This window comes from Megalops cyprinoides, chromosome 18 (genome assembly GCF_013368585.1).
Source record: "Megalops cyprinoides isolate fMegCyp1 chromosome 18, fMegCyp1.pri, whole genome shotgun sequence".
NCBI lineage: Eukaryota > Metazoa > Chordata > Actinopteri > Elopiformes > Megalopidae > Megalops > Megalops cyprinoides.
The window spans coordinates 25,405,439-25,420,413 of record NC_050600.1 but is presented as its reverse complement, the minus strand read 5'-3'; the positions used below and the strand labels follow the sequence as shown (position 1 = coordinate 25,420,413).

At 46.7% G+C, this 14,975-nt stretch overlaps 1 protein-coding gene across 1 annotated transcript in view; it reads left to right on the top strand.

The window, feature by feature from the left end:
- Positions 1 to 14,975, top strand: part of LOC118793211 (disintegrin and metalloproteinase domain-containing protein 33-like) — a 122,863-nt gene that overhangs the window by 65,424 nt on the left and 42,464 nt on the right. Inside the window, exons 4-5 of the mRNA XM_036551276.1 lie at positions 4,238 to 4,316; positions 12,681 to 12,757. Coding sequence (XP_036407169.1) covers positions 4,238 to 4,316; positions 12,681 to 12,757 — 156 coding nt within the window. The remainder of the gene's footprint in view (positions 1 to 4,237; positions 4,317 to 12,680; positions 12,758 to 14,975) is intronic.

Sequence of the window (14,975 nt, the reverse complement as noted above, 5' to 3'; positions counted from 1 at the left end):
GGGGACTCCATCTGCAAGGGAAATGACATGCGGTTAATCACCTAATTTGTCCCTTTGATCCTACCATGAGAAACACCCCCCCACCAACCTTGTTCAATATTTTATCCGTTTAAGCACTACAAACAAAGTTTCTAGATGCTCCTGGGAGCTTTTTTGTTTACCAAGCAATCACAGATAGGAAATTTAATGAGGCGATACCGAAGAGTGCCAAGCCTGCACATTTTAGGCAGGTTTTTACCTCTGCAGCACTGAGGCAGGGCCAGTCTGGGGACGGCAGTGAGGAGAGCGGCTGTAGCCGTCTGCTGCAGCTACAGTGGCCTATCGGCCGTGAGGAAATCAATAGCTGCTCTTACAGATACCACTCGGCTCTCTTCTTTCTTGCTCCAAAATAATTGCTTAGGAGCAACACAGTAACTTTTGGAGATTCTTTATGTATAGGAGCAAAGTTACTTAATCAGAGCGCTAGGCATTTTGTGCATGTGTGTGTGTGTGTCTGTGTGTGTGTGTGTGTGTGTGTGTGTGTGTGTGCGTGTGTGTGTGTGTGGGTGCTGCTGATTTGATGTCAGTGGCCTAATGTTTGACTTTGTATTCCTCTCTGCTGTTGGCTGTAGAAATGAAACCGTAAATGCTTTACATCAGGTCTGTCCAATTTGTGGCCATTCATGTTTGGCATATGTTGTTATGTGTCTCAATCACCAAGTTTAGAATTTATGAATTTTTCTGTGCAGGAATAGGTGCTAGATTTTTGAACTACTTTTGACAATAATCGACTGATTAATCAGCCAATATGTAGAAAATCCATTATTTATAAGTGGTAATATAAATATTTCAAGGCCTCATTTCACAGGGTTACCCTTTGCCACCAACATTGACACTCTTGTAGAGACTGGAGAATAGAGCCCTCAAACACTATGGGCCAGATTCAATCAAATTAACCTATCCCGTGATAAAAAAATAAACTCAATTACAGACCCGCTCTTACCCAAGCTCTGCATATTGTGGTGGGTTTTTTTGTTGACTTGATCTAGAACAATCAAACTATATTTTAGTCATGAATAGCTTAAAGTTTTGGTTTAATTTTAGCCCCTGTGTTTGTTCCAAGAATTAAACGATATAGAAAAAAAATCTCAACCTTGCTCAAGCACCAGCTACCTCTTGTACTGTCATTTGAAACATGACAGCAGTGATGTTCCACTTCTTTCAGTGGGATTCACTGTTCTACTTTGACAGGAACTGTTCTCAGTACGAACTATAGAGAGGCGTATCCAGCGTGTGATCATATGGCATATGGCAATCTGTCAGGAAAGCATTCAAATGTATTAGCAGGACCTCCTTCATCTATAATGGTCACATTTTGATCTGAATGTCATGGGTGTGATAATGCATTCAAGTCTGAATGCAGTACGGTATTTGGTGAAAAAAGGAAATAATTTGCTGGTTGACTCTTTAAAGTGATGGCTATAAAAAGCAAGTCATTGCGAAATGCAATGCTCTCGGATTAGAATGAACAGTGAAAAGCTTCTATTCCATTGCCAGTGGGAATAAAATGTCAGGTTGAATCAGGGTGCACTGGCTGCACATGTAGAATGGACCTGCCAGCGCTCACGTCTTTGGAGAGGGTCAGCATTCGTCTCCATTGAGCGGGATGTGGTGAGTCTGCCACAGGGAAACAGGCAGGTAATTAAACAGCAGCTGGGAGGGGTAGTCGTTGGAGCCAAAGGGCCAGGCTGCGCCCCGGTGTCCATTCCGACCCCCCTCCCTGCTACTGACAGCGTCTCGCTGTGTGTTTTGTCACCGGGAGCCACCGAGGCGTTGTGCAAATGTCACCCCCGTGCCCCTCCCTCTCTGAGGGCGAGGCGGCCAATCAAAGCGTCTCAGCTGCGCGGTGACCTTTACAGGCGGCGGACCGATCCGCGCCGTCTTCCGTCCTTTTGTGAATCACCGTATTTGTTCCCACCTGCGTTCTCTGCTGATAGCAACAAAAGACGCACCAGAGATATGTCAACATGGAATTATGCATAAGTCTTGACTGGGAGCTTGACTGACAGCCCAGTATCAGAGGATCAAATAATGAAGGAGATTTGAATCTGAGTCTGTTCTTTCTCTCTCTCTCTCTCTCTCTCTCTCTCTCTCTCTCTCTCTCTCTCTCTCTCTCTCTCTCTCTCTCACACACACACACACACACACACACACACACTGAATGTTTCTGTCAAAGCCACTGCTTTTTAAACCTGGCTGTTAATTGAGTAGACCTTTGCGGGGACTGAAATGCACGCGTTTATTTTCAGCAATCAAACTCGATCGCGGGGAGATGATAAAATGCCTTCAGAAGTGAGTGCCTTGTAAAAAGGAGCCGGGGAGCTGCGATCGTTGTGCGCTTTATACCATAGCCCTTTGAAAATACATTTTAAAACCAGGCGTGATGCTGCGATCAGTCTGGGGTTGAGGAGTCCTCGGAGAGCAGAGAATGAAATGATGATGCAACATGGTCTGGCGTGCTCAATCTTTCACACAACCTCACAGCTCAAAGAGCAGAAAGGGAGAGAGAGAGAGACACACGGAGACGATCTGCAGCCCCTGGACTCACCCTTGATGATAAAGAAGTCAAATTCTAACCTTGTTCTGCTGTCACCCACACGAGAAGGGCTGCCACGGAATCTTGCTCTGCTAGAACAATACTGTCACACTTGGGCCCTGGCAGTAAACGTAAAGATATAAGTGAATTTCAAGACGTAATAATCCAGATCTCAGGAAAAAAGTAAAAAAGCTAAAAAACCAGTGGCACAAACTTGACGTATTTTGGTCTGTAAATAACCCCAGTAGGGAGTTTCCACTCAGTAGTGAGTGAACTAAAAGAGGGAACATGCAGAGTATTCTATACCATACAGAGAAATGCTCTGATTAAGCTCCCAACGAAAATATGACTAATATATTTCAATCAGTAATTAAACCAACTGCATTATAGAACTGTGAAGTATATGATCTGAACAAGTTGTGCTAAGTGGGTCAAGCACTCTACAGAAACTCCACCTGCTGATTTCTATTAAAAGCAATACACCAAGTACAAAAGGTAAACAACTAACAATGCAGTCTGCTGAATTAGACCAACGACAATAATTAAGCCTGAAATATCCATATGGATCCAAACAACTGTAGGACAGCAGCCCTTACACACAGACAGTGCAAGGCAGCCAAATTACAACACAGTAGGTAGCAAAAGTACATTACACACACACACATACACACACACACACACACACACACACACACACACAAATGAACGAACAGCAAATACGAGTGCTTTACACCAGTTTGGTGGCCTATTTGTCCATGGTGAAAGATAAGGACAAAGAAACACATAGGTGAAGTACGGAGTCTGCTGGCACAGCCTTTATGTTGAGACTGGGCAATGCAGGCCAACCTGGGTGCAAAGAGAGGATGACCCCTGTTCACACTGTCAGGAGTCGAAGTGGAGCTGCGCTTTATTTTTCAAAGTGAAAAATACAGAGATGCAAGAGATTACTACTTCGTCACAAAACTTCCAAAAGGAAAGCAGAAGTTTAACCCCAGACCAAAGCCCCGAACAGTTCGAAGCGCAATTCCACCAGGAAAACAGGGTGGCGCTGTTATGGAACCACCGGTCAATGCCTCAACTGAGTGATTAGTGAGACCAGTTTGGTCTGTTTTTGTGGTCTCCTGGGTGAATGATAGTGCATGTCTTTAAACTTGCAGTTTTCTTGAATGCTCTTGAAAGTACTTGATATTGAAGCACTACGACATACTGTACATCCATTCCCACTTTGCTGGAATGGACCATGCCCTCCACCAGTTATCTTCGTATAGCAGTTACAGGGGACTCTATTCCTTATGGGTAATGTTCTTAGTGGGTATGTAACAATACACGGAAACAAATATATGAAAATTATAAAAATAGGTAAGTAAAGGCACCTTTTAAGAAACCATGCCTGCTGGTTTCTGTTAAGAGAAAACACCATGTTCAAAAGGTAAACAACTAACAATGCTGTTAAAACTGTGAGAGAGCTGACTAACTCAGGAAATTAGAATTATTGTGTGTGGAAGTCCTATGTGTGGAATAAATGTATTTGATATGAATGCACATGGAACAGCTTTATGTGGAATTGCTGTGCATGGAGTAGCTCTCTGACTGCGGTGACTCTTGGATGTAGATGAATGGATCCCACTGCCCAGATCTGATGCATCTGCCTTCTTCTCTCAGTCAGCTCCTGGGGCAGGACTTCACAGAGACCCACTATGCGGCAGACGGGACACCTGTGACCATCACGCCCAACTACACCGTGAGCATGCCAGCTCCCACAATCCCCGCTTCTCTCTGGCTGTCACTCTGGCCCTCTCTCTTCTCTCCTCTCCCCTCTATCTCTCTGTCCCCTGCTCTTCTCTCTTCCCTCCTCTCTCCTTTCTCCTCTCCCCTTTGTCTCTCTTCATTCCTCTCTCCCTTGACTGTCTCTGTAGACTTGACACCCACTCCTCTGGCTTGCAATTACGAGGCTTCACCATCACATGATTTTTCTTGGCCATGTCACCACAAGGAAAAAAAACTCTCACATGCTCTGCCCCATGACCGTGTTCAGGACACACACACACACGCGCACACACACACACACATACACACACATGCACATACACACACACATCCTGATACACAGACACTAAATACTCACATTATGGCACACAGAGACACACTCTCTCTCTCTCACACACACACACCCAAATACACACGCGTGCGCACACACAGACCCAAACCAAATACTTCATAAACCTGCACACAGACAGTCTCTCTCTCACACACACAAAGAAAGGCAAGGAAAAAGAGCACAAGGCTTCATGGGGCGGTTTCACAGATCGCGATCAGGCTGTGGTCCGTGAAACTGTCTCCCTTTAGGGCTGGCTCTGTCATTACATTATCACAATCGCACTTCATTATCCCCCTTGTTCGGGAGGCACTTACAGCTGTGGCGTTATGAAGCAGCCCTCGGCCAGAGGAATGCTGAGGAGTGCCGCTCTGCGCACAGCATTATTCAGTCTCCTCGTTTCTGCCCAGGCAGACAATGTTAAACTCCTGTTTAGTGCACATTTGGAAAGATATTATGGTCTGCAGTACAGGAGCGTGGCTGTACTATTTAATCATTCTCAGCGTGCGAGGAGGCTGGAGTGAAATATGCCAGTTTTTTAATGGTATGCAAAGGCAATTTTTCTCTGCTGGGCCCGGCTCTTGAATACTTAATTCTTCTCCGTTCCATAAGAAGCCGGGAAATGAGGTGGGACTCGTGCAAATTACGTTTTGTCAACCGCTCAGCAGCTGGGCGTCTCAAAGGTGGCCGCAATTTCTCACAACTTCGCTGATTTGTCAGGAAGGGGTCTCGCTGAGCGAGTTTCTTTCAGATTTGCCTGAACTCCCCCACAGGGAAAAACATGGTATGGGGACCGTGTGTGTAGAGAAAAACTAATCGGGATATTCAAGTATGCCGCTTTTATTCGCCTTTCCCTGGAAAAGCACGCCTTCAAATGACCCATGATGCCAAATACAGGCGCCTTGTTTGCCTGCATAATTCATGACCGTATAAATTGTCCCCACACACACACACACACACACACACACACACACACACACATACACACACACACGCTTTTTGTTTCTAACACGTGGAGAAAAACGACAAGAAGCCGCTCCACAGTGTTGAGCCACCAGCAGGGGAACGGCGGTGTAAATTATGCGGCTCTTTGTGCGTGGCGCCGAAGGCGCTTCAGACGAACTCGGGGCCCCTCCGCCTCATCGGGGGCCAGTGGCTGACGGTGGGAGTGCCGCCGTTTGAACTCCCCCTGGCAGCGCTCGCTTCGGGCGGAACCTCGCTTCTCAGTTACGACTTCGCAGGCGCACCGTCTCGTGCCTCTGAGCCCGCCGTCGGATTTTCATCTGAGCTTTCAGCGCCCCTACCCCAAGTGGAAATGAGGTCAATGAGAGCGAGTGACTACATCTACACTGTGGGGCTACAAGCAGGCACTGGCCCGGGCAGGTTTCCTGTCTCTGGGTGACACTTATCTTAAAGCCTAGAGAAGCTGGGTAATTAATCCCACCAAGGCAGTTATTTGCCATGTATTAATATTATATCTTCGATAATTCAATAACATGCCTCTATGCAATCTGCTCTGTGAAGAAGCTTGGAGATGATTCTTTTTTGTTCAGAGGACCATATTAGTTATTGATTGATCATTTGAATTTGTATTGACCGAATCAATACTGATGTGTGTAGAGGTTACAACAAGACCGTGGTCAAGAGGTTTTGGTCCTTCTGACCGTGTGGTCATCAGGCTGAAATAAATAAGGGTCTGTTTGGGGTTGCAGTGCAGGCACACCTGAAATGCCCAAGCCGTGACCGTGAGCGTCGGCTCCTCCCACTCCCTGCCAGCCAGGTGCACTCCTGCGTGTTAATGTGTCACGCTCCCAACACAGCAGCGGGGCCAGTGGAGCTCCCTCAGTGTGTGTGAAGCTGAGCTCATTGCCAAGAGCCAATCACAGGTGTGAGGCTGCGGTAGGCCTGGAGGGGAGCCAATGGGAATGCCCTTACGGCTGGGCTGGAGCCAATCATAATACCCAGCCCTTTTTTTGTAAGGGATCCAGCTGGTTGCTACAGACAGATGATGGGGAGGCTTCCAAATGCAGGCTTTGTGATTGCAGCTCTGACAGGTGGAGAGGGGAAACTGGCTGCAGACACTCCTTCATTGTAGGCTAGAAAGCCGTGACAGGTGCTTCAGTGTTTCAACTTACAGCAATTTGCACCATGAAGGAGAGCTTGCACAACACCAGGGAAAATCCAAATTGTGCACAAACAGGGATTTTGCAATGGCATGTCTTTCTCAAACAGCTTTTCAGGAAACGCTTTGTGGTCAGTATGAAGAAATTCTAATGAAGTGAAGCCCACACATTTAGAGAGAACAAAAAGCTGAGAAACATGGGCAACACTGTCTGTGAATGGTCCTGCTGAACAACTACATAACACCTTAACAGACAGCAGATAGCACCTTCATAAGCACCACATAACACCTTCATAGCACCACAAAAGACTGTCATAGGGTGTGCTGTGCCTTTATGCCTATTGTAAGGAAGATTACTATTAAATATTTGAACTTCAGTGTCATGGTAATGTGACCACCTCAATTGTGAAATTAGACTCCAATCTATGCACACCCTATTCATATTTATATTTATATTTATATTTGTATTTATATGTGTGTGTTTTGAATGGTTGTGTAGGGCTTATGAAAGTGCCAAATAGGTCTTAATTAGATATTTTTGTAAAAAGAAATAGCATTTACTATAGACTGGGTTTCTGTAAAATGAAATTACATTCATCTTAGAAGTCCAGGTGTTGTATCACAGATAGAAAATCACAAATAGAAATCATGAATAGAAATGTTCATCTACCCTCTGCTTCATTGGTCGTAGTAACATTAATAATCAGTGCATTCTGGGTTAGGTTAAGCATTGCATGCATGTCAGTGAAAGGCATAGACTGGCCTACATGGAAGTAGGACGTGTAATTACTTTAGAACTAGCTGTCAGAACACTCAGTCAGTACCTCCACATGTAGTCTGAAAGGGAAATCAATGATGCTGCTCTGTTCAAGAAGCGTGTTTAATGAAAGAAAAATACCTCTTCCTGCTCTGGGAACTGTATCACTAGACTAATTGCCAGCGGGATTGCTGTCAGCTTAAACGCTCTGTCACTCACACACAGGCACACAGACACACACACACACACACACAAAAACACAGATACACACAGACGAACACACACACACATACATACACATATACACAACTATGCGGACACGCACACACACAGACGAACACACATACACATATACACAACTATGTGGACACACACACACACACGCACACACACACACGCAATAACAAACACTCATATGTACACAGACACACACACACACACACTAATACAAACATGCGCAAACACAAACACACATTAATACACCAAATAACACACATGTACATGGAGACACATACACAGGGGACTAGGTATGAGCAGATGTGCCATATGTGGTATACCTCACTCCTTACCCCCCACCACCTCCCGCCACTCCCCTCTTTAAGGACGCAACCATGGCGGAACACAGAGGGGTACCGGCGCTTCCTCTTTCTGTCACGTGTCCCAGCTCTTTGTCTTCACGTCAGGCATTGGACTGAGGAGACACAATAAGAAGCTCCCAAGTCTTTCAAACAAGGTGCTGCCATAGCCACTGCTTTTCAACAGTGAAGGGATGCAGGGAAATCCTGACAGCAACGAGGCCTGCCTCATTTAAAGTGTACAGTGTATACAACAAAAAAGCAAGACCAATAAGCCTACACCCCCAATAACTGCAGCTTCTGGAGGTCTGCGCTTTCCATTACAGTTACACCCCTAGCAGCCGTGTTAATTATGTGCTCACTGAACACTTGTGTAGACCCCAAACTGTTTTGTATGGATAAAAAAAAAAATCATTAAGACAATGAAATATTGGAAGTGCATAAAGAGTGAACCCCCCCCCCACCCCGCGACGTGTTCTGTAATCAGGAGCAGACGCAGCTCCCTGAATCTGCCGTCACGTACAGCTCAAAGCTGATCGCTTTACAGCGGGAGGCAGGAGCGCTCCCGACTGTCCCCTGCAGCCCTCCCCAGATCCCGTCCAGAGCACCGGGCCATTAAAAACCAGCACAAACATAACAATAAAAATAAAAATAATAGGCACTTGCAAGTGAGTCACGCCGCTGAGAGCCAGGCCCTAATGTGAGGACAGCATTTTCGATGTGTGTGTTGCTGTAAAGCGGTGTGTGCCCTCAGAGGAGCGGTGCATTCTCGTTCTCCAATTTGTTTTTACCTACCGAGGGAGGGTAAACGGCCAAAGATATTTTTGCACAGGAAGATTTTAAAAACTGAACTCCTGCCTTGTAAAGTGTCTATATCAGAAAGGCTTCAGGGGACCCCATATAGAAAAGTTATAGCTGTCCATAGTATGTTAATCCAGCCCGTATTGTTATAATTGTTGTTGCCTTAACCAATCGGCATGTGTTATTTTGCTCAGGTATGACATAGTGCTGCAAAACGAAACAATCATGAACAAACATAAACAAATGGAGCAACTGCATTTCACGTTTGCTTATTACGCACAGCTAACCCTTCACTTTGCATTTGATGGTTTTGTAGTGCATAAGTATACTCAGAGTGAGATAACCATATAAGAGAAACATAGCCGGGCACATAACATTATGGTGACGTTATAAGAACATTATGGGTAACAGGGGTCTTATGGTAGGGCTTTTTGCAACATCTCTAATGTTACATGTTACTTGGAACCCCTCTTTAGGGCTTGGGGAATGATGGATATTATTGATCCCTTGCCCATTGGCCGCAATTGTGTGTTAGGCCCCTGTTACAGGTGTTGAGGAGCACAGGACATTGCATTGCAGAGTGGCGCCCCCTGGAGGATGGATAAGATGTGTGCAGGGATGAATTGGAGGTGAAAGGCTTAGTGTGGCACACACAAAGGAGTCCGTCAGCGCAGAGAACCCCCCCCCCCACCGTGGCTCCAGGCACGTGCGGTAGTGATATTGTTTTACTCAAACCTCACGCTTCCACCGTCAGGCTAAATGAGCTCATTTCACGGTCTGGTGCGCAGACAAAGCCTTTTTAATCGTCAGGAATTGTCACTTAAGCGGCGATTGAGGTGCGCGGGCAGTGAAAGGAATAATTCCCCAGATGTGGATGTGGGGAGAGGGCGTTGCAGGAGGGAGATGAGGAGCCATCTCAGGCAGCCTCCGCACAGGTGGATGGCAGCTCATCCGCGAGATAAGGAGCGGCAGAAAAAAGAACCCAAAAAGGTAGATTTCATGCTGGAAGGACAAAAGGTCACAGCCGAGTTAAAGAAGGTTCAGAGCCTTAATATCAAATGAAAGGCCCATGGTTGTTGTTTTTTTTTTCCACTTCACATAGAAAAGTGGCCCATAGCAACGAAGGCAAAAACTGGCATGCCACTCTGTTTCAGAATTTTTTTTTTTCTAATTAGGATGTTGACGAGTGCAATGCCACCCTTGTCCCTCTCCTCAAAAGACACCAAAAGAGAACTGAGGGGGAAGCGTTCTCGGGGAAAACGTTCAGTTGGATGTAGCATTAACAATTCATGAAAGGAATGTATACATGTATAAATGTGTACAAGTCAGCCTTCTATTTGCTGGCTGTGTAGGCGTGCAAGTAATGGAGATACCCAGCCCTCGCAGCCTGTTCAGATTCATACTAATACCCTGCTGTGAATACGATGAAAATAAAACTTTATTTTATTATTTATTTATTAATTTTCTTGCGTAGGCGTGCTTTATCCCCCTCCTGTCCCAGTGGGACTCTTAGCGCGCCTGAGATTAAAAGTGCAGATATTCGTGGCATGTCAGAATGTCACACGCTGGCTTTGTTCTGGGCCCTGCTGGAATGTGGCAAGCTGAGGAGCACGCTGAAAGCGTGTTAGCGGGACACGATACGACAGCGTGGGTTTTCCGTCTGACAAAAGCCCTGGTGGCTTTCATTAGGAGGGCTGGCTTGAGCGCAAACGCAGCCGTCCGTCTCCCAAAGGGTGTCCTCTTCACCCGTGACATTAATGGCTGCAAGTGTCACAGTTATTACCTAGTAGATGTTAAAGCACTTCCCTGCAATGGCAGCTCTGTACACTGGTACCAGAACTGACTAGCAGGGTGGCTCGCATTCGATACCCTGCTCCAACCCACCGCCCTTACCCACTGGAAGTTTGAGAGGACATTGAGATCGTTTGGCCCACCGGTCCTCTTATCATTCCCTTCGCCAGATAAAGCTGCGAGACTTGAAGTGGCGGCGACCCTGAGGGAATCCAGCCAGTAGATGGTTCAATTAGTCTCAATCACATTACGCTCTCTGCTACATTCCTCCTCGGCTCAGCAGATGCCCTCAGCCAGAGCGGCTAACAAAGCTTGTATTTCACACGCTCACACCACTGGTTATGTGCTGGAGAAATGAGGGGTGTTAGGAAAAGCAATAGATATACTCCAGTGTTTTTGGATGTTCATTTGAAAATAGACGTTCTAAGTGAATTATACACACAGCGGGAGGTTGGAGGCGAGAATTGCTCGTGAGTGTAAAACATTGCTGTTGCCCAACCCACCTGAGCTTGAGGGACTCTTCAAGCTGGAACTCTTACAAGGGTAAGTGCCCCGCTGAAGGGTATGAGGGAGGTGCCACCTGAAAATGGAACCTGCCGGCTTTCTGGTTACAAGCCCAGCTCCTTCATCACACTGCTGTTTGTCTCCCCCCCACAATTTCAGCTGTCCCTATTCTTTACAGCAGCCAAGGCCGTGTATTGCAGGAACGTTCATAGCTCACCTTTTACATCACTTTACAGGCAGGAGTGTGCTGGGGTCACAATAAGCGACGAACCAGCTCTTGGGGTCGATAGGATTCAAGCCCAACAGCACAAATCATGCTGAGTCCACCTAATCCTTACCCCATCCTCCTCCCTCCCTGCCCTGTTCTGGCCGAGGATGGCCCCAGGGCATCTTTAAGGGTCCCTCGTTGACTCCAGGTAAAAAATGCGGAACACATATCTGTGTCCAGAGGCTGTAAATTAGTTCTGCAGCTGTAAATCAGTATTGGTCCTCCAGGGGGTGATGTCCGGTTCGCGCTTGACTCTTTCCGGGCTGTTTGAAGTTGCTTCCAGAGGCCCACGTGTGTTGAGAGTCAGCGGGCTGAGTTTATGGAGAGGGCAGTAATCTTCGGGCAGGAACAGAGGCATGGGTTTGCGTGCTACTGATGTGCTGTATCGTGCTCCAACCTGGAGTCTCTCATACTGCAGGGCTCCACAGGGGCTGGAATAAAGTTTGTCATAGAGCTACAGTCGTGTCGGAAGAAAGCGGTTTTGGCGGGTCAAGTCAGGTTATTTGTACAGTAACAAGCACGTCCCAGACCCATTCCCCCTCCGTGACTGCTGTGACTTGGGCACAGTGTGCAGTGCATTTGAAGTAGCAGTGTGTACCTGCTAACAGCACAACTGTGGCGGAAAGTGATTTTGGTGTCATACATAATGTACGAGTCTGTGATGGCTTTTATTTTCCCTCCTCCTGTGGCCTTCTCTCTCTCTCTCTCTCTCTCGCTCTGTCTTTCGCTTTCTGTTTTCCCAAATCCCCCTCTCCTGCCCCCTCTCTTTCTCGCCCTTTTTGTTCTCTCTCCTTCTGTCATTACCCCCCTCTGTACCTGCCTTGTCTCTCTCTCTCTCTTTCACTCTCTTCCTCTCTCTCTCAGTCTTTAACTTTGCCGGAATGATCATCTTTATTTTATTGGGAACTGTGTCTCGTAACTCACACTGAGCAATGTTATGTCAAGTGTTCTCAGACTTCTCCTAAATGTGAATCTTCTGTCAATCACATGAGGTGGTATGCGTAGTATATTGGTATTATTATTATTATTTTTTTAATGTGATGCTTTATGGTAACTTTCTCTGGGATTTAATACTGTGATATTGACAAGTGACACAAAAACAAACTTTATTTAACTGCTGTCTCTACTGTCTCTCTCTTTCTCTCTCTCTCTCTCCCTCTGTCTTTCTCTCTCTCACTCTCTCTCACCACAGGATCACTGTTACTACCATGGGCATGTTAGCGGATACACTGACTCCTGGGTGGCTCTCAGTACCTGCTCTGGAATAAGGTATGCAGGATATGTGACCCTGGTTTGGATTGGGGGGACGCTAATTCTGACTAAGCAGATTTCTCCTCAAAATCCAGAAAAGGTCAAAATGAACCTCAAAACTCCAGTTCCACATCAGCACCTGTATTGCAAGAGGTACTTATACCATGTTCTTTCTCTCCTTGCCTATAATTACAGAGCAAGCCGTATTATTTGACCTTAAGTACAGAGAAAAGTCAAGTAACTGGTATGCGGCGAATTGGGAACCATGTGCAGGTCTTTTTGAGTTAAAGCCTGTATGGCAGGCGGTGCAACCCCTACGTGCCAAAGCGAGAGTTTTCACCTGCACTTGGGCCTTTTGCTCAGTGTGCCGATGGCATCTCTCCAGAGAGATGCCACAGGAAGGAGGAGCTGACAGTTTCACATGCAGAATGTGGCCTCTGCACTCATTTCGGTGTCTGCCAACGGTGACTGTCAAACTCAGACGATACCATGGCTGCTCCCCTTGGCGGTGGTCTTCGTTCGGTCATTACCATAGCACAGGGGGCGCGTGGTCCGGACCCTCACTCCAGACAGGGGGTTTCCGCAGTAAACAAGTGAGGAGGAAGTGCACTGCACTGGCTGACCTTGAAAAGCAGATGTTAAGATGTGGAGTAAGTTCCCTAAACGGTGCAGGAAGGAAGGGGAGGGGGAAGGCACCCAGGACTCCTTCCGTAATGAGAAAAAAAGACTTCCCATTCAAACAGTCACAGAGGGTCAGACCTTCTCTCTACCCAAAATGTCATTGCCTGGTTTGGAAGGCCCCTTCACCGTAAAACGGGGGATGCATTTCTCTTGGTGAGAAGAACTCACTAAAAAACACACTTTGTCAGTGTGTTTTCCCTCCTTCCATTCCAAGGTCCAGCTGTTCAGAAGAAGCTATATTAGACGTCGTCATGTGGGAAGGCTCTCTGGACACTGTCTGATCAAATTGCAACATGAGACTTTTTATCATCACTATTGCCTATTTGCTTTTCTCCCTTGGTTGTGCATTAGGCTTGCCCCACTGAGTCATCCTCTACATTCATACAGGGGCAGCAAAGTGTGATGAATGCATTCCTATGCACACGTACGCCACCAACGACATCTATCTCTACTACAGCTCCCATAGTGTATCATAGTGGAGAAAACACAGAATGGAAAATATGTGCACCTTCACTGACATCATCCAAGAGGGATGCAGTTGCCTGACCAGCTAACAGAGGGTGCTCGTGAGTGGTGAGAGGAGGAAACCCTGGCTGGTGTAACCCACTCTGCCCCCAGTAAAACAAAGACAGTTGTGTTCTTTCGCTCCAATGGCACAGCCCACCCTCAACCTTCCTTCGTCTTGGGCTGAATGGCTCAGCCTTGTGCTTAGAAGTGCCCTTACCAGCTGTGCCACTCAGGAGCTCTCACCCTAGACTTTCCCCAGGAACATGCAGAGACTTCGTCCTTGCAGTGGAAGTCTCAAATTTTTTTGGATTCCTCTCTGTTCTTCTTTGTTTTCAAAGAAGCAGAATCTGTTTACAGATTTCCCTCCAACACCCTTAATTTATGGAACGAAGTTGTCCCCTCACAGGGGGTTCCTCATGAGCGGGAGCTCTTGGCAGGGCAGAGCGTTCAGGCAGTGTTACAGCTCCGCAAATATCCCACACGCAAAGCCCAACTCTGTGCAGGTAAAGCGCTTCACAGCACGTTAAGCAGCATGACAAGTAATGCTTCAAGCAACGTGTCAGGCATTGCATTAAACAGTACGTCAAGCAATGTGTCAGGCAGTGCGTCAAGCGGGGCATGAAGCAGGGCACTGAGCAGAGCGCTGAGCAGCTCCTGGCAGCATTTGGCTGTTTGGTGAGTCAGAGCTTTGATTTAATATGGGCAAGAACACGCTCCCAAAAGCCCTCCTGCAAACAGGCTCCTTCTTGGGAGATTGGTTCTCCTCATGTGCTGCAAGACATAAGTGTTTGGACCCAGCCCCCCTACAGACACCGATGTTCAGTGCTCTGAGTGAACGCTGGTTGTATCTTTCCCTCCTTTACCAAAGGAAACAACAGCTGCTAGATGCGGTGTCAATTATAGTGTAAATGAAGGGGCTATTTACACTCGAAGACGGCTGATATGCATTGGTACCTACCTCTTATTAAGACTTATTTTTGTAGTAGAAAATGGATATTGAGCATGCACCTTGCTAGGGGTGCAAAATCAGTGCCTAGCATGGTATTGA